The sequence below is a fragment of the Mus caroli genome, unplaced genomic scaffold (genome assembly GCF_978045245.1).
Source record: "Mus caroli unplaced genomic scaffold, Mus_caroli_1 scaffold_3, whole genome shotgun sequence".
NCBI lineage: Eukaryota > Metazoa > Chordata > Mammalia > Rodentia > Muridae > Mus > Mus caroli.
This window is the reverse complement of record NW_028227258.1, coordinates 33,315,438-33,333,930: the sequence shown is the minus strand read 5'-3', so window position 1 is coordinate 33,333,930 and position 18,493 is coordinate 33,315,438. Positions and strand designations below refer to the sequence as shown.

Genomic DNA, 18,493 nt, shown 5'->3' with positions numbered 1-18,493 from the left:
GTTTCTACTGATGAACTTACAGGAAACAGATTGGACCATGACTCAGGCTGACTGACAATAGCAAATCTTATGGGATGTAGTCATATTCTTGAAAATATTTTGAAATATAGTAGAACCATGTTTTCTGAAGTATGCCATGTTTGGATCTTAAATTCTTTAGGGACCATGTGGGAAGTTACTGGTCTGTAACAAGAGGAGAGTTACTTAAGCATTAAGGCTAGTGTCCCAGCTCTGGGACTCCTAAAGAGCTAGACTTGGCCAGCCACTATAAATGCTAAAGACACCACTAAATCGAAAAGCACAGACAGAAGATTTAATCAATGTGACCACGCTGACTAGTGTGAACAAAGAGGGTCCATGACCCCAAATCTGTGTTTGGGGTGTGGGTGGTGGGATAAATGTAGCAGGGAACAAGCTGTAGATATGATTAAGAAGCCCCCGTCAAAGTGTGGCTTGCTTACTGTCTCAGTTCCAGTTCAGCAATGATTGAAGAACTCTTTATTTTTAGTGGACAAGTTGGTTCTCATGTACTGCTCCAGGCTAGAGTCTGGCCATCGTAGATAATTGTGGGTGGGCTGTCCTACCAGACTGTGTTGTAACTGGAATCCAAGCTATATGGAGGTTGAAGACAGTGACTTGTGTTTGTGTGTCTTCAGCCTTGAGGAAGAACAACAGGAGTGTTGCAGGATTTTATATCGAGACTCCTTGAGTGATTAGCATCGCTATGAGGAATTAAAGAGGAGCCTGACCCAATTAGAAGAATGTAGATTAAATAGAAGGGAAGAAATGCAGAGACTACGGACATCTTTTAATCACATGTCTAGAAATTCACCAGAGGCCACATGACCCATTGCTATATTCAACTAAAACTCTCATAGCACATACTTAGGGAAATAAAACCACTAGGCACAGTTTAATTGCTATGGTTTTGTTGTTGGTGGTTTTTTGTTTAGTTTTGTTTTGCTTTTTTATATTTCTTGATGATCATTTGTTTCACTGACATTTTTTTGTTATGTCGTCTCAGTTGACATAAAGGAATATTAAACTGTCATAAAATGCCATCTTCTTGCTTATTATTTTTTATTTTAGCTTATGGCTCACTTTGAGAATAAACATATCATTCATCAGCCCTTCTATCTCTATCCAATTAGGTTTGGGGGTTGTTTTGTTTTTTTCCAAAATAGATACTGGATTGTATGGTAAGAAATTATGTTAGATAATTTTTTTAAGAAAAGCAATTTCAGAGAAAGAGCTATTATTTAATGTGATTTAAGTTGTAAACATTCACCATAACAGGGCCTTTGTCATATTAGTGGTTGACACAGAATAGTGCAGCAAACATGGACATAGAGACTAAAGGAAGGCTATACTATAGAAATTAGGTTTGTCTCATCCTCCCAGCTCCATGTTCCCAGAATTATAACTTCGACTCAAAATATATTTACAAATACCTTGGCCATCTAGCCAGGCTTTTCTCTTATTAGCTCATAACTTAAATTAGCCCATTTATTCTAATCTACATTCTGCCACGTGACTGTTTACCTGTGCTTAGGTACCATGCATCCATCTTACCACATCTCCTCAGGCAAATCTCCCATGCCTGGCTCTATCCCAGAATCTTTTCTGCCTCCAGGATGTCCCACCTCTTATTTCCTGCCTAAGCCATAGGCCATCAGATTTATTACTTACAGGTGCCATATCCATACAGATAAGACATTCTCTCTACATTCTACACTATTAGAAACATGCACTTATCTGTACTTAGGAAATCTCAGCAGCACCATTACCTTGCATTTAAGATCTCAGAGTATGGTCTGACTGCTACCTGGTCTTTGAAAGCAACAAGTCCATTAGTGAAATGTAAATAGTAGACACAAAGGAAGCCAGAACATAACCCTGTGTTCTGCCATTTCCAATAGTAAATTAGCTTTAATGTTTTCTTATATCTAAAGCATCTTCCATAAGTCCCTACTGAGATAGGCAAATGTTTATAGATGCCGCTGGATTGCTGGCTTTTAATAGAGTTCCTCCCATTAAAAATTCCTTAAAAATAAAAGATGGAAGGAGGAGAGATCCAGTAAACATAGGCTTGCCTTTCAGTATATAGTGATGCTTCTTAGGATTTTAGTTGTCTTATTAGATGTCGGTCTGAATGACCATGAGTAGCAGCATAGCACTAATGGTTACAGAATGCACCATGACCTTGGCCACACCTTTGGATGATTATGAAAAATGTTTCTTCTTTTCTCGCATAGTGAACTGTGTGTCCGTGCCACATAACTCCAGGGAAACAGCCTTTCCATAACTTCGGCCTGAATAGGTCAACACTGGGCGTTTTGTTACTCTGAAATCCCAGCTCAGTTGACAGTAGGCTGCTAACACTGGGCCACCAGTGTATCACCTTCTTCAACAGTCACCACCCAGAGGGCCTTGTGCTCAATATAGTCTTTACCAGTGCCCTCCTCCTTAGAATGAATGACATTTTCTGAAATTTCTCAGTGAAGATATTTAACAATGCCTCTTATGTGTATGTGTAATTTCCAAAATTTGGTGCTTTTTAGACTGTGAACGACAGATTATACTTCAGTATGTTCTGAAGTCTTATCAAAAGTTGAGCTTTCTGGGACATGCCCCAGAAGTATTGGATAAGACTCTCTGAGGCCATATGATCCAGCAACCCTACTACTAGGTGTATATTTAAAAGACTTGAAAGCAGAGTCTTAAAGAGACTGTGTCTGCCTGAGTTCATAACAACATTATTCACAAGAGGGTAAACATATCTATAGACAAGTTTATCAGTTAAGCACTATGCCATATGTAATAGTATATTATATTGTCTTAAAAGAGACAGGAAATGTTCTCACATGCACTACCAGATGTAGGAACATCAAAGGCATTGCATTAGTGAAGAACAGCATAAAAACACAAACCCTTCATGGCAGTGTTCAGGTATCTGAAGTAGTTTAATTCACAAAGCCAGAAAAAGGGAAGGTTTCAATGTTGAGAGACACGAGCCTTTGGAAGAACTGCTCTTAACACTTGTGAAATCTACTTGACCCCACTGAACTGTACCCTTGAAAAACCATGCATCTATTTCTTGTACAACATAATGTTCTATGTTTAAATATAATGCTTTCCTTTAAAGAAAGACAATTGCAATAGAAAAAGTCTGTCATATATGGCTCAGGATCTTACAGTTTTTTCCAAGCTTGTCATATGAGTCTGATGACCACACTGGATACCAGTGCCCAAGCAAGCTAAGGTCTCCTTTAAGCAGCAGATTTTAGGATTGGTGCATAGTAAGTAAAGGTTGCGGACAGGTGTCATTCAGGCTGCTGTAACAGAGCAGCACAGAGCAGCATGTGAACTGCACAGATGGGTGGCTCATTGTTTTGGAGGATGGGAGACTAAGACAGCAAAGCCAATGGGGCTTCTAGTGAAGATGCTTTTCAAAGTTACACACTGGCAACATCTTTTTTTTTTTTAGCATTTTTCAAAATTTTATTTTATTAGATATTTTATTTATTTACATTTCAAATGTTATCCCTTTTCCTGGTTTCCCCTGCAAAACTCCCCTATCCCCTTCCCCTCTCCCTGCTCACCAACCTACCTACTCCCACTTCCTGGTCCTGGCATTCCCCTACACTGGGGATTAGAGCCTTCACAGGACAAAGGACCTCTCCTCCCTTTGATGACCAACTAGGCTATCCTCTGCTACATATGCAGCTAGAGCCATGAGTCCCACCATGTGTTTTCTTTGGTTGGTGATTTAGTCCCAGGGAGCTCTGTGGGTACTGGTTAGTTCATATTGTTGTTCTTCCTCTGGGGCTGCAAACCCCTTCAGCTCCTTCGGTACTTTCTCTAGCTCCTTCTTTGGGAACCCTGTGCTCTGTCCAATGAATGGCAATGAGCATCCACTTCTGTATTTGTCAGGCACTGGCAGAGCCTCTCAGGAGACAGCTGTATCAGGCTTCTGTCAGGATGTCACTATTGTTGGCATCCACAATAGTGTCTGGATTTGGTGGTTGTATATGAGATGGATCCACAGGTGGGGCAGTCTATGAATGGGCATTCCTTTAGTCTCTGTAACTCCTTCCATGGGTATTTTGTTCCCCCTTCTAAGAAGGATGGAAGTAGCCACACTTTGGTCTTCCTTCTTCTCATAGCAACCCTATTTATAATAACCAGAAACTGGAAAGAACCCAGATGTCCCTCAACAGAGGAATGGATACAGAAAGTGTGGTACATTTACACAATGGGGTACTATGCAGCTTTCAAAAACAGCAAATTTATGAAATTCTTAGGCAATTGGATAGATATGGAGGATATCATGCTGAGTGAAGTAACCCAGTCACAAAAGTACACACATGATATGCACCCACTGATAAGTGGATATTAGCCCAGAAGCTCGGGATACCCAAGATACAATTTACAAAACACATGAAACTCAAGAAGAAGCAACATCATCTTACTCTTACTCTTCAGCTGCTGTGACCTCCAAAGGACACCTGAGTACTTTTCCTGAGGATTCCACCCTTGTGAACTAGCTACCTTCCACACCCACAAAGCAGTACAAGGGGTTTAGGGCTTTAATATACATATTTTTTTGAGAAGATTCAGACATATAGTTTGCTGTAGGTGCTCCTTAGTCATCTTGGGCACATACCCAGTTCTTCTATTTGGGGCAATATCAACATTTTTTATTTATCTTTGCCAGCACTATTCTATGGCATAGATAGTTTCATCCTCTGAGAAATGACTTTTAGCCTGCTAGCTGTTTATCGCTTTCCATCCTAAGAGCATTAGAAGATATGGGTATGCCATGCTTATCCCTCGGGTTAATTGGGCATTTCCAGATCCCCCTGTGGACACACAGTATAGTGTGCTCCACTTAGCAAGGTGAACTAAGTGTCTTGTATGATTTCTCCATTAACTTTAACACAGTTTCTCAGCTTTCCATCATTTCTTCTTCTAAGAGAGCAGTCATTAGAATGTTCGATCATTTCTGTGATTTAGGCTTAATCATTTTTTTCTGATATTAGCTTTCATTAAAATAAGTGTGGAATGTTCTTGATGAGTTAGGCTTTCTTCCTAATCAGCAATCAGTGCTTCTCAAAACTCGGATTAATCAAACATCTCTCATATCTTCCAAGCACCAATTAATGCATAAACCAAAGAAAACGGGGCAGCATCATTTAACAATGTTCTATGTAACCGATTCCGATTGTGTCAAAAACACGTTTCATGCCGTTGATTTTAGGAATGTTGAAATATACAAAAAGAGAGGGTACCATAATGAGTAGATGGCTAAGGTTACTTCACCTTTCCCCCATGTGTCCTCCTGTCCTATGGCTGCTTTATTCAAAGCAGTATGTCATGTCTGCTTATCTGTACAAAAAAGGGACTCTGAATATAAGTAGGACAGTAATACAACTTACTAGCATGCCATAGCAATAGCTTAATGAGTTGTCACATTTTCCCTAGCCACTTTCTTATTTTACAAGTTTGTTATTGATTTGTTGTCTTTAGTCTCATGAATCTGTTTTGATATGTAGATTTGATACATCGCTGTATCTCTCCCTACTCATTTTCAATGTATGTGTCTCCACAGAGCACACGTATGTGATCACCCTTAGTCTTGCTACGCTGTGTGTCCCTCCTACCATTTGTGTAGTAGCTGATTCTGTGCTCTCGCTGATGTCTCCATCATGGAGAGTATAGGAACATCTTGTCATTTCAGAAGGAAAAAAATGTTAAAGAAAACAGGGGTTTTGGTCACAGGAGCCAACATGAGGCTCATTTCCACCTGCCAGAGATAGCACTGTTACAAGGTTACTAAGAAAAATAGTACACTAGATTAAAATATACACACACACACTCCAGTTCTTTATGATGGTAAAATCTAAGAGGAATTCTGAAATTTGGGAGACTCATAAAAGCAAATGAGTAATTTCAAAAACAGGTTAATAAAAGTCAGAAGAAACGAGCTATCACTGGGCCTTTCCTGTGTAGGCTGTACCTTAAAGTAATTAGGTAATGGAAAAAAAGTTTTCCAATTTTAAAAAGATGAGATAGAATTAGAATACTGATTTGTAAAACATTCAGCCAGTGATTAGCAAAGACCAGTTAGGTCATAAGAGACCAGTATGTGGAGGTCACATCAGCACCCCTGAAATGCTCATTGTCGTGGTTAATGCTAATTGTCAACGTGACTAGATCTAGGATCACTGAGGAGACAAATCTCCAATTGTGCCTTTGATATCTCCATGAGCGATCATTTAAGGTAGGATAACCCTTGGACACCCCTGTGAGAGTTCATCTTGGTTAGGCTGACTGTTGGACCTCCCTGTGAGGGATCATCTATGTCAGGTTAACCCCCAGACACCCAGGTAAGGGCTCATCTAGGAAAGGTTAGCCCTCAGACATCCCTGTGGAGGATTGTCTTGATTAGGTAATTCAGGTGAGAAGACCTACCATGGAAGAAAAGTAGCTGCAGAGATCTTTGAAAGTGGTACCATCAACAAGCCTGCTAGTAACTTAGCCACTTAGTCTCCTTGTTTACAATCTATAAAATGTGATTAGTAGCATATCTACCACTATATAGAATTAAATGAGGTAATAATTTAAAACACATGTAAAAACATCATTCATAAAGAAGTTTTGATGCAACATTATCATTATGCTACAAGTCCACTAGCCATTATTTATTCAGAGAACAGAAGGAAGCATAATTCAGAAGCCCTTGTACTCTAGTGAGAAAATCCAAAGAAGCTTACAGAATAATTCCAAGATGCATTGACAATTCTATCTCAGTCACCCAATAGTACTTTCTCTTGCCTTCTAAGTCTTCAAGTCGAAAGCATTTTTATCTCTAATATTTATACTACCAAAAGAATATTTTCCGTAGAAACCACTTTGTCATTTATCAAATGACTAAGTCATGAGATGGTGTGTGACCAAGGAGGTCTCTGAACAAATTTCTGCTCACCCCGAATTTGGCACCAGTGACAGATCAAGGAAGATTACACTGCAGTCCAAATTGGTGAGCCAGTGAATTTACTGGTGTTATTTATATGAACATGAACAACTCCAAAGCAGCCGAGTGACCAAAGTGCCACCCTACTGTGGGTGGCAACTCACAAAAGCTGCAATCCTGGAACTCGCTGCAGTGTGAAGGCAGCTTTGCCAGTGGGAGAGTCTCTTCTCCACACCAGTGTATATAACCTTGGTCAAAGATGGACCTTGCAGATCTGTTAAGTTTTAGGGACTTCCTCAGATAAGATTTGTGAGTTGCTTTCTTCCTGTGTCTTAAGGAGCCTCCTTCCAGGTTGGAAAGTTTTGATTTGGAACTTCCTGGGCCTTAGCAGGCTTCCCTGTAGTGTGAAGTGTTCCAGTCTTGAGGATATTGCTGTGCAGTGTATGTGTAGTAGGCATTGTTAGCTCTCCCTTGGACAAAAGGCCTCCAAGAGCTTCCATTTCCCATAGAAGTAATGTTAGATGTCAACTGCTTACAAAAGCCTCAGGAAAGAAAAGCCTGAGTCAAAGTGGGAAATCCCTCAGCTGCAAGGATGTTTAATCATTTTGTAACAACCTAATTCTATATTTATTAGGAAAATGTCTGGATTCACCAGACAATGTCAGGATTACAAAACAAATGTTTTTTTGTTTTTTTGTTTTTCACTCTTTGCACCATACGTGAGAAATAACAGTATTTAAAATGAGTTTGTTTACAACTCATCCTGGAAAAGTAAATTTGGCTATTTATTGGTCATCACTATGGCCATCATGACTGTTGAGTCATCTGTTGTATCAGATAATAAAAATAATATGAAAATTAATTCAATGCACATCAAGTCTACAACAGTACACTTTGTAAAATACATTTCCAGCCTTGGTGTATAAGCCATGACAGGTTTTTTTTTTAAAGATGACTATTATTTTAAATATTTTATTCCATGTTAATCACCTTCCCGTTACTATGACAAATTGCCACAGATAATGACAGGGTGATTGTGGCTTGAAGTTGTACAAGTTGCAGTCCACAATATATTGGCCTATGGTGAACATATGGAGAACACATGGCCAGAGCACATGGCAGAACAAAACCACTTACCTAATGACCAGGGAGGAGGAGGAGGAGGAGGAGGAGGAGGAGGAGGAGCAGCAGCAGCAGCAGCAGCAGCAGCAGCAGCAGCAGCAGCAGCAGCAGCAGCAACCAGACTCTAACATATCCCAGTCACTTGGAGATAGCTGTAGGCTTTACCTCTTAATAACAGCATCTCAGGGTACCAAAACACTAATGTGTGGGCACATGGGAACATTCAAGATAAAAGTTATCATCCCACCACATGACATTATAGATCGTTGTTGGGTTAGTTTTGCCTGGGTGGTTTTGTCTGCTTGCTTGTCAGTTATAATGATCAGACCCAGCCAGGGATCCAGGCAGGCTAGGCAAGCACTTGGCCTGAGATTCTCTAGCTACAGGCTGGATTCTAAGAATCTATTTCAAACTGTATTCCAGAAATAGGCAATAAAAGATGGAGAAGATTAGACTATTATCTTCAAAGCCATTTAAATTCAATGGTGGCTTTTGTACAAAGAATCCCAGACGTATAGGTACAAGCTGCATTAGATCTCCCCCACCAGGAGATCTGAGAGCCAAGGAGCCCCCACTCTCAGGGGGGAAACAATCTCAAGGCATCTGGGCAGAGCTCCACCTGCCTTACTCTTCTCCCTTGGCCTTTCCAGGCTTAAGGAAGCAACAAGGGCAAGGCTTACAGGTGAGGCCACAGGTGAGGCCACAGGGCCCTCAGACCTTCCTCTAGAAAAATCTGATATAAAGGAAACAAAGACCTTGGCAGTTTAGTAGTGTGTCAAAAGTAACTAGAGAATATTTGAAGGCAAACGAGACCATAATTTTATTTTTAGAATATATGCATATAAGGCAATATCATGTAAAATTCACAGTCTATGAATATAGTTTTCATTTAACTACTGAATCGCATGTTGACTAACTCATAAGTGCAGCTACCCTTGGTTGGGCACTTTCCAAATGTACAGACTCAGCCATCATTAATCAGATATTTGGGGGTGAAAACCACAGTTGCATCACTGAATGTACACAGACTTTTTCCTTGTCTCTGGACAATATGATGCAGCCACCCCTTTATAGCATGGTATGGCTTTTTTAGGTTAAGCTTAATAACTCCCACAATTCTATCAGTGGGGCCTGAGCATGCACAGATGTTGATATCTGCGAAGTGATCCTGGAACCTGTCCCCTCTGCATACCAACCATGCCTTTAGCTACATATTTTTGCAATAAATCTCAAAATTGCATTACAACAATGTGCTTATGACTTTGGGTGTTGCATGCAGTTTCTCCCTCCTCATTCCTCTTACTTCCCTGTAATGTATGGCTCTTTGGTGAGGTCTATTTGATGGAAAAGCTTTTAGTTTTAAAAATGCATTATTGATGAGAAAATGGTTGTGTCTTTTTATATTTTATCAGCATCCCAAGAGATGTTGGTTTATTTAGAACATAAATTTGTAACCAGAACACTACAGTCAACAAAGGTCCTCACTGTCAGTAGATTAGGAAGTAGATAACAAAAAGTTAAGCATCGGCCCATGTAAAATCTTATATAGAAAAATGGGAGGCAAAAATGACCTCCAAAATGAAGGAGCATTTCATCTTTAGGTGTTACCCTGCCTGATTCTTTACAATACTTTGTTCCACAGGGTGGACTGACAATGTATCAGTGTGGACACAAGAAAGGAACAGCTGTCACCTTCTAGACAGGGAGGCTTTAGGACAGGACACTGCATGTCTCTCTAAAGCCATTCCCATGCTTCTCTCTGTCTTCATACCATATTGGTCAAGCACATTTGACTCATTGTCTGTTATGATCTCCTCAGGCGTCATCCTCTACATCTTGCTGGTTGGATACCCACCCTTCTGGGATGAAGATCAGCATAGACTGTATCAGCAGATCAAGGCCGGAGCTTATGATGTATGTAATAAGTACCCATCTGGCTTGGGATGAGGGTTGGTTGTTTGGATACTACCAAGAGCAAAGGTTGTTGTTGACATTTGTTTAATAATTTGTTTTAAATCTGTCATTTATCAACTAGTATGATGTATATTTGTCTTATGAAGCAAATTATATCTAGTACAAAATATACTTATCATATGAAAAGAAGGTTAATTTTCAAAAGTAGTTGGGATAGCATTGGGTTGAGGATTTTTTAGTGTCAGGCCACAAATTTCAAGTTATTATAGTTAGACTCAAACACATCTTTATTCATCAAAATAGGAACCATCACAATCAATATATTTTTGGCTATGAGAAATATGTTTATTTCTGTTGCATAAAATTTCATGAATTTTTAGAAAGCATTTTCTGCATCCTGTTAGTTGTAGAAGTGTCATCTAAATGCTTGAAGATGTTTGGCCAGTTGGGGAGAGGGCAGGTGGCTGTAACAGATGACTTAACACTTGTGCCATATACAGGGGTGTTGTCATAAAGAACCAGGCAGATGTAGGCACTGTAGTTTGTGTTATATCTGGTCAATTTTCTGAGCACACTTCTCAGATGTAGTGGTTTTCTGGTGTTCAGGAAGCTGTGGTAGATCTGATTAGCAACAGACCACCAAGCAGTGACCACAGTCTTTTTTGAGTGCAAATTTGGCTTTGGGAAGTGCTCTGGATCGATCGGCTTCTCAGTCCAGGGTCCAGCCACTGTCCAGCCAGTTACCATGTGCTATCTACACTTCTTCAAATCACAACATGATGGGGAAATGGTTTCTTGTAGGGTACAATAAGAGATGATGACAACTCAAGATTATTTCTTTCTCTGGGGCACCCAGTTGCAAAATCATGCCTATCTTGTCAGCATTACTTATAGTTAAGTGTTTTAGAAATTCACACATTAATATCTCAGACATGTTCACATCAAAACCAGTGGATCAAATTAAAAATAAACGTGACCAATTTTATCTTGTTAGTTATTTCTTTGTTGCAGCAGACAGTGGTATGAATTAATCTATTTTTTATATAATTTAACTATAATTTAACTTACATAATGGCAAATTTTATGAAACAATGCACTGCTTATAGAAATGAGGGATATATTTGGATTTTCTCTATTTTACTCTGTGTGTGTGTGTGTGTGTGTGTGTGTGTGTGTGTTTGTTACTGTGTGTGTGTTTTAAGACAGGATCTTGTATACCAGGTTACCCTTGCTCTTGCTGTATATCTGAAGGTTGTCTAAAAGTCCTGATCCTTCCGCCTCTGCCTCTTTAGTGTTGGGATTAGAGGCATGTATGAACACGTCTGGCTTAGTGTCTCTATTTTTAAAAACTCTTTACTAATTTCTATCTTTGAAGTTTCCGTCACCAGAATGGGATACAGTGACACCTGAAGCCAAAGACCTCATCAACAAAATGCTGACCATCAACCCTGCCAAACGCATCACAGCCTCTGAGGCCCTGAAACACCCATGGATCTGTGTAAGTCACTTTCACATGCACCCCAGGAGCCAAACTGAAGGATAAACCCCTAGTCACTTTTCATAGGTTTAAAGTAATCTTACAGAAAAAGATAAACCTTAGTATTTAAGACATAAATTTATGGTCGTGAAAACCACCATTGCCAGTATAGCAAACTCTAAACTGCCCAATTTTCTAAGGAAGTATTGTCTGTCATAAGATGAATGAGGAATTCCCATGCCAGTAATTGATAAGACTTCAGAACAGGGACTAAGATAATGACTTGAATACATACTGTACCCCAGAAGGGAAAGTGTTACAAAGTCTAATTCTTTATCATTCAACAGCCTTAGAAACATGTGAGGCTTAGAAGCTAGAAGTAGTTTTAGGGAGTACATGATGGCTGCAGTAGTGTGACTATCTTGTAGAAGCCCTAAGGAAAAACCAAGGGAATTGTAAGAGAGTTTGAAATTTTCTGTAAATTTCTACGGTTAGGATATACTGCTAAGTAAGAGGAAGATATTCTACTAGGAAATGCTTGCTAAAGTGGTGACCTGAGAGTCTATTGATCCTCATTCCTGTGCCTTCTCTACTCGTCAGTGTTTAAGCTCAGGCACTAGCAGTCTTTATAAAACCATGCTTTTTCCTAGGAGACAATGGCAATTGAGTACTTGCAAGGTGACTATATGTGTGCAGGTGCCATTTGTAAAGATCGGATGAAACTGAGACTCTTTTTTGTTCTTGCTATGTTTTAAATATCAAGTCACCCTTTCTCCTCTTCTTTTAGCAACGCTCTACTGTTGCTTCCATGATGCACAGGCAGGAGACTGTAGACTGCTTGAAGAAATTTAATGCTAGACGGAAACTGAAGGTAAGAAATTTGACATTGTTGTGGGAGGGTTGGAGGGTTGATCTGGTGAGGTGAAAACTACTAAAAGCAGAAGTCTTGGCAAAGCTTTTGATGCTATAGATCTCAGTAGTCAGTCCTGGATCTGAGGGAAACAGAGCATGCTCCGTAATCAAACCCAAGGATGCAAATAGGCCGGCTGGGGCAGTGTGTGCTGTGCTTTCTCTTCTAAGAGGAAGCAGCTGTTCAGCTTGATGATCTAAATGTGGCTCAGAAAGTTAGAGCTGCCCAAACATGCTGAGAGCCACAGGCTAGGGCTTCCAGGAAACAAATAAACAAAACAAAGCCAAAAAACAGACACCGCAAAGTCCCTATCTGAACATAAAGCCCAGAGATTTGTGAGCCCTTGCTACCTGATTTTAGGTCAGAGGTTTGTTAGGGCCAACTATAATCCATTTCTCTTATTTCTTTGATAGGGTGCCATCTTGACAACTATGCTGGCTACGAGAAATTTTTCAGGTATACATGTTTGAACTCTGTCCTCTCACCTCTGACCTTCTCTAATGTGTGTGTGTGAGTGTTTGTGTATGTGTTTGTGTATGTGTGTATGTGTGTGTGTGTGTGTGTCTGTGTGTCTGTGTGTGTGTCCTTAAGAGAATTGAGAAAGTCTAATAACTACAAATGATACACACACACATCACACAATGGAGAAGGGGAGACTTCTTATAGTCCTGTAGCTGTCTGTAGGACTCCACTCATACTGGACACCTAGGTCTCAAATGCTATGGTCACACAAGAATGATATGTATGTCTCATTTTTATTGATATTTCATAATAACCATGAGGATTTTTGTTTGTTTGTTGATTATTATAGGGAACTGCTATAAGAAAGAGTTTAAAATGAGTCATTTTGTAGAACCCTATTTTTATAGGCCTAATTTGTTTTCAACTAATGTGTCTTCACATTCATTTAGACTAATTACAAGGACTAAAGCTGCCTAATGAGAAGTTACAAAGAACTGGCCACATGCACATATGGGGATGTCATCCAATAATAGTATTCCTCAAAATGACCGCATAGGGTGGGGGGTGACAGAAGGAAACACAAAAGAAAGAAACTTACATACGAGGTAAATTCAGCCAAGAAGTTTCTTTACTCTAAAAGTGACTTTCCACAATGGATGTAAAGTGTGTATTACTTCCAGGAAAGTATGCTTAAGTCTTGGAGTCCTCCCTGATAGATTATGTAAAAAGCACTAGGCATTCAAAAGTCAAATGTTGGCAAGTGCTAACCTGACATATATGGAGTGGGCTGAGGCAGCAACTAAGTTACTGCCTTATTTGATAAACTTATACTTTGGGGGAAAGGTCATCAGGTGATGCATGTCTTTAGTCCCAACCTTCTGGAGGCAGAGGAAGGTTGAACTCTGTAAGTTCAAGGCTAGCCTGCTCTACATAGAGTTTTAGGCCATTCAAGGTACATAGTGAGACCCTGTTTTAGAAAGGAAGGAAGGGATGGATGAATGAAGGGAGGGAGGGGGGGAGAAAGGGAGGAAAAGAGGGAGGGAAGGAGGAAGGGAGGGAGGGAGGGAAGGAGGGAGGGAGGGGAAGAGTGGAGAGACAGACAGACAGACTTATAGTTTAGGTGTTTATTCTTAGAACACTTGTCAAAAATGACATTACTTTTGTTTTGGGGTGGGGTTATGCAGCATTCACTGTCTTGCTCTGACTTTGTTGGACCCAGTCAGGATGTTAAAGTGATGGTCGGGTGGCCACCATTCTATGAGTATCAGACATTCTTCAGTCCGCTCTTAGTTACGGTTTAGACTAGTGTTTACAGAACAGTCCTCCTTCCCACTTAGAAAGATCATGAAATGATGAGCTGGTGAGCCCCAGGCACACACACTGTTCCCACACAGTGACCAGTGCTGCACATCCAGGGGCCGCACTGCCCTGCTGTTCTGTGTGCTAACTGATGGGTTTAGCCTAAGAAGCCATGTTGCTTGCTGCCTTTGTCAAGCTTTGTAAAGACCTTCCATGTGATTGATGTTAATGCAGGTGAGCTCAATGCCAGGTCACTAAGCATGAACCAATGTATACAACCTTAAACTAAATAGATATTTTACCCTGGCCCAGGACTCAGCGAATCCCTAGAGATAGAGGGATTTATATAGTGTATGTTGTTAATGAAGAATTTCCTTTTCAAAGATTCTCCAGAATTAAAATCATGTATTTTGTTGACATTTTAAGTGTACCCTTCAGTGTAAAAAGGGTCTTTACTAATAGTGCTTGTACCCACTTTTAGATGCTTTAGTTTATCTTGTGTTCCTTTGCACCATTCTGTAAACTAAAAACCATGACTAATATGTGGATTTTGTATTGCCTCTGAATGTTTTTGCATGAAAAAAAAAACTCTTTGAGCCATCACTTCCATGTCAACTGAATACCATGCGACTCAGTTATATCTTGTCCTTCCATCTTGTAATTCCATTTTTGTTTTGAGTATTTCATTCATTTTATTCATTGCCAGATATACTCTTTAAAGTAAATGTCCATAAGTATGTGGTTATAAAGTTGTTTTTATTTCTTCTTTTCTCCCTGAATGTGGAATGTATTTCTTGTGAGGTAAGGTGGTAGTCACACAAGGATGGCCCTGCATCTCCCAGGCCATATTGCTGCTTCCCTCAAACCATTGTCTTCTTTTTGCTTGCTATTGCCATCCAAATGATCCTGTTTGCTCTCTAACCTGTTAACTGCCACAAGAGTTCCCAAGTGTCCCTTTTTAACTACAGGCAGACAGTACCAAAACTAAGGCAACTACTGAATAACAATCTCCATTGATAAACTTTAAGAGCTTTGTTGCTAAAAGTAAGATAAAATGAATGTGTGTGTCTTTCAGGTAAACTTAAAATGTTGTCAAATTGAAGACCAAAAATAACACCCCAAACCAAAGAAATATAAATAAATGAAGTGTTCATGTGGTTGTGTTACAGCTAGTTGTTTCATTTCAAATGTCATGCTCCGTGTGCTTAAATGACTGTGTATATTGTCATTCAGTGGAAGTACATACTTGTTCTCTGTGCTGTGAGTGTTCTATACCAGTGTACTACTCATTATAGTTATGCTGGCTGTTCACTGTATATGCACTCATATGTAAAAGGATGCTTCCTAGTTTTAATAGATTGAAGAATTTGGGAATAATACAAGCAATTGCTTAAATACCCTACCAAAAGGACATTTTCTATGAGAACCAACGCCTTTAAGATTTCATTTCATTCTAGATCTGGTTCCAGATATTATGGTTTTTAACTTTTCAATTCAAAGACCTTTGTTTAGGAAGCCTTTGTTTTCTGATCTTGAAGTCTAAAAGAACACGGAATGCATTTTTTATTACCATATGCTGAGCATAAAAAATTTGCTCCTGGTCAATAAGGTACCATCTGATTTTATATAGATATTTGTATCTTCAGTCCAACTGAAGTTATCTGATTTTTAAAAACACAGAGAAGACACTGGTTAGCCAGAGCAAATTTTTGTGAATAAAATTTCATCCTCTGGAAAGAGGAGCTTCAATAGCAGAACTGACATGGTCACAAGACACGGTGTGAATGAACATGTAATTGGTCTGTCAGCTGGTATCTCGAGACTGAAACCAACTTTCTGGATTATGAAGGATAGTCCAGTGAAAGTTCCAGTATCCTTTTCAGAACCAACAGTGACACAAAGTCCAGTGTACAGCTGGCAAAGTGTTCAACTCCATGTCATGAACTCTGTAAGAATTTAGTTCTAAATTTGCTGTGGCAAAACCAGAAAAGTGATACTGTATTTCAGTGTCCCGTAAGCTCTCGCTCATCAGTGTGACCTTGACGGTTTGGTGTGTGTTGCCCATAACTCAGCAAAAGTGCAGGAGATGATTTCTTGATTTGTTATCTAACTCTAGGTTTCTGGATAACTCTCTAAAGCAATTTTACTCTCATTTTGCAGCAGCCAAGAGTTTATTGAAGAAACCAGATGGGGTAAAGGTAAGTTAAACAGCTCTCTTAAACTCTTTCTGACTTTCAGATGCTGTAGAGTTTAAACGTTACCTGGGAATCCCAAATCTGTGTAGTTTATGTACCTCACAATTCTCGGAAAGAGGATGCAGGCTGAAGCATGAGATAGAACACAAACATGATTATCATGTGTGCTAACAAACGTTCGATCCTTTTCACTTGATTATGTATTAACCATGAAACCCAATATTTTAGATATAGTTATTCTATAAAGTGAATGTTTCAGTCGTCTCTGCTTCTCCACCTTCACAAAAAACTCTGTTGACCTAAGAAAGTGCAAATCCCAGATACTTTTCCAAATGATTATGATGAAGCCCACCAAAATCTGAGGACAGTTTATCTGGAAAATCAAGGCTTCAGTGACTAAGTGTTCATGCTTGGGCAGTTTCTCTAAAGGCCCTGAGTTCCTCGAGTTTCAATCCGAAGGGTTAAAGATGTGTTCATGGTGCTACCCTGAACAGGCACTAGGAAAATCTTCCAAGGAAGACAACAAAAGTATTTTTTATTATCTTGGATATCGAACTTATATACTATAACTTGCTCCCACTGATAATATCTTGTTTACAGTGAGTTTATTTTAATACTGTAACTTCATATTTGCATAATAATATTTGTGATCTCGAAATCACCTAAATGTCTTGTTAATCATTTTTCTTTCTCTTCCAATGGCAGATGTGTACATTCCTCAACAGGTCAACACTCTTGGGAATTAATTAATATTCTAACCTCTGAACATGGCCCATTCAGATGGTGTCAGTTCTTATTGAGAAATGTAACATAGAAAATCATTTATTGGGTCCTAAATTCCTATGGGTTCAATCCTTATCTCACTACCTATCTGTGTGTGATTTGGGAAGATTTTTTTTTACGTTTCCAAATGTTTCCTTTGGGTTTTCTGTGCTGTTTGGTGCTGGAGAGCTCACAGGTTCAATGGACAGTTATTCTCTCTGGTATCCTGATACAAAAAGCACCGTTTTCCTCCAGCTGACCTCTTCGACCACAAAATGATTTTGTATTCCATGGTTTGATGCTTTAAAATTCAACAGGTTGTGTTTTTTGTTTTTGTGTTTTGGTTTTTGTTTTGTTTTGTTTTTTTGTTTTTCCCATCTTCCTTTCTCTTTGACTGGTCAATTCAGAAAAGGAAGTCCAGTTCGAGTGTTCAGATGATGGTGAGAACCTGTGTCTACCAGATTTCTCCTACCTGGAAAATGCACACTTAGAAGTGAAACAGTCTCATTTACCCGAGTTAGTGGAAGTAGAAAAAGAGCATCATAGGTCAGCGCTAATCTGCACTCATAACACGCTACCCCACTTTCACATTACTTGGTTTTTCTCTGATAGAGTTTTTTTTTCTTAAAGTAAACAAGAACTTGAACCCTTATCTATATGCAGGTAATGCATTTGACTGTCTGAAATGTCCGGTTTTCTACCTGAAAATACAGAAGCCAGGACATAATAAATGCTTGCTTGTGCCGGGGGTAAAAAATACCATAGGGTTGGGTTTTTGTTTTTTGGTTTTTTTTTTTTGATCCATCATCATAATTGCTAAATTAATTCAGACATGACTTAATACAGTTGCCTTGGGTTTACAAATAATGTGAAAGTGAGTTCAGCTTGAGCCCATTCTAGCTAAGCTTCTTTAAAAGAAGTATGTATTAACCTTAAGTGAATAAATACAATTCCTTATTCATGCCTTCTGAGAGTAATACTGCACTGTTGATTGCACTCAGGTTTCAAGCAAGGAAAGTACATTGCTTCCATAATATAAAGGACATAAATCCACACGTACATTTGAAAAGACAACTGTGGTCGAGCATGGTACTTGATAACTGACTCTTTAAAAGCCAGTTCTTCTGGCTTTTACTTAGAAGTTTCCCTATTGTTTGGGAATAATGTCATAAATACCTCCAAAACATGATGCGGTGTGTGTCGTTCACGTGTGAATGTGGATGAAGGTTTGGGTTGTTGTACACTTTGGCTGATAAGTTTGTGTGCATTTAGATACAAGTGAGTCACATTTTCACTAAGAATAAGGCAGTTCTCAGCAACTGAATCCTCAGGGGAAGGCCTTGCTCCTCTCAAAACAGGAAGAACATTCCAGAGTA

The 18,493-nt window shown here is 39.4% G+C and overlaps 1 protein-coding gene across 18 annotated transcripts in view; it reads left to right on the top strand.

Moving 5' to 3' along the window:
- Camk2d (calcium/calmodulin dependent protein kinase II delta) overlaps positions 1-18,493 on the top strand; it is a 256,504-nt gene that overhangs the window by 192,478 nt on the left and 45,533 nt on the right. For 7 of the 18 annotated variants that reach the window (XM_021157634.2, XM_029475207.2, XM_029475206.2 and 4 more), the window contains 5 exons: positions 9,918-10,012; positions 11,388-11,510; positions 12,277-12,360; positions 12,813-12,855; positions 16,321-16,358. In XM_021157634.2, coding sequence (XP_021013293.1) covers positions 9,918-10,012; positions 11,388-11,510; positions 12,277-12,360; positions 12,813-12,855; positions 16,321-16,358 — 383 coding nt within the window. Of the gene's footprint in view, positions 1-9,917; positions 10,013-11,387; positions 11,511-12,276; positions 12,361-12,812; positions 12,856-16,320; positions 16,359-17,524; positions 17,558-18,493 lie in introns of all 18 variants that reach the window. The other 11 variants (XM_029475204.2, XM_029475201.2, XM_029475209.2 and 8 more) reach the window with 3 other exon arrangements.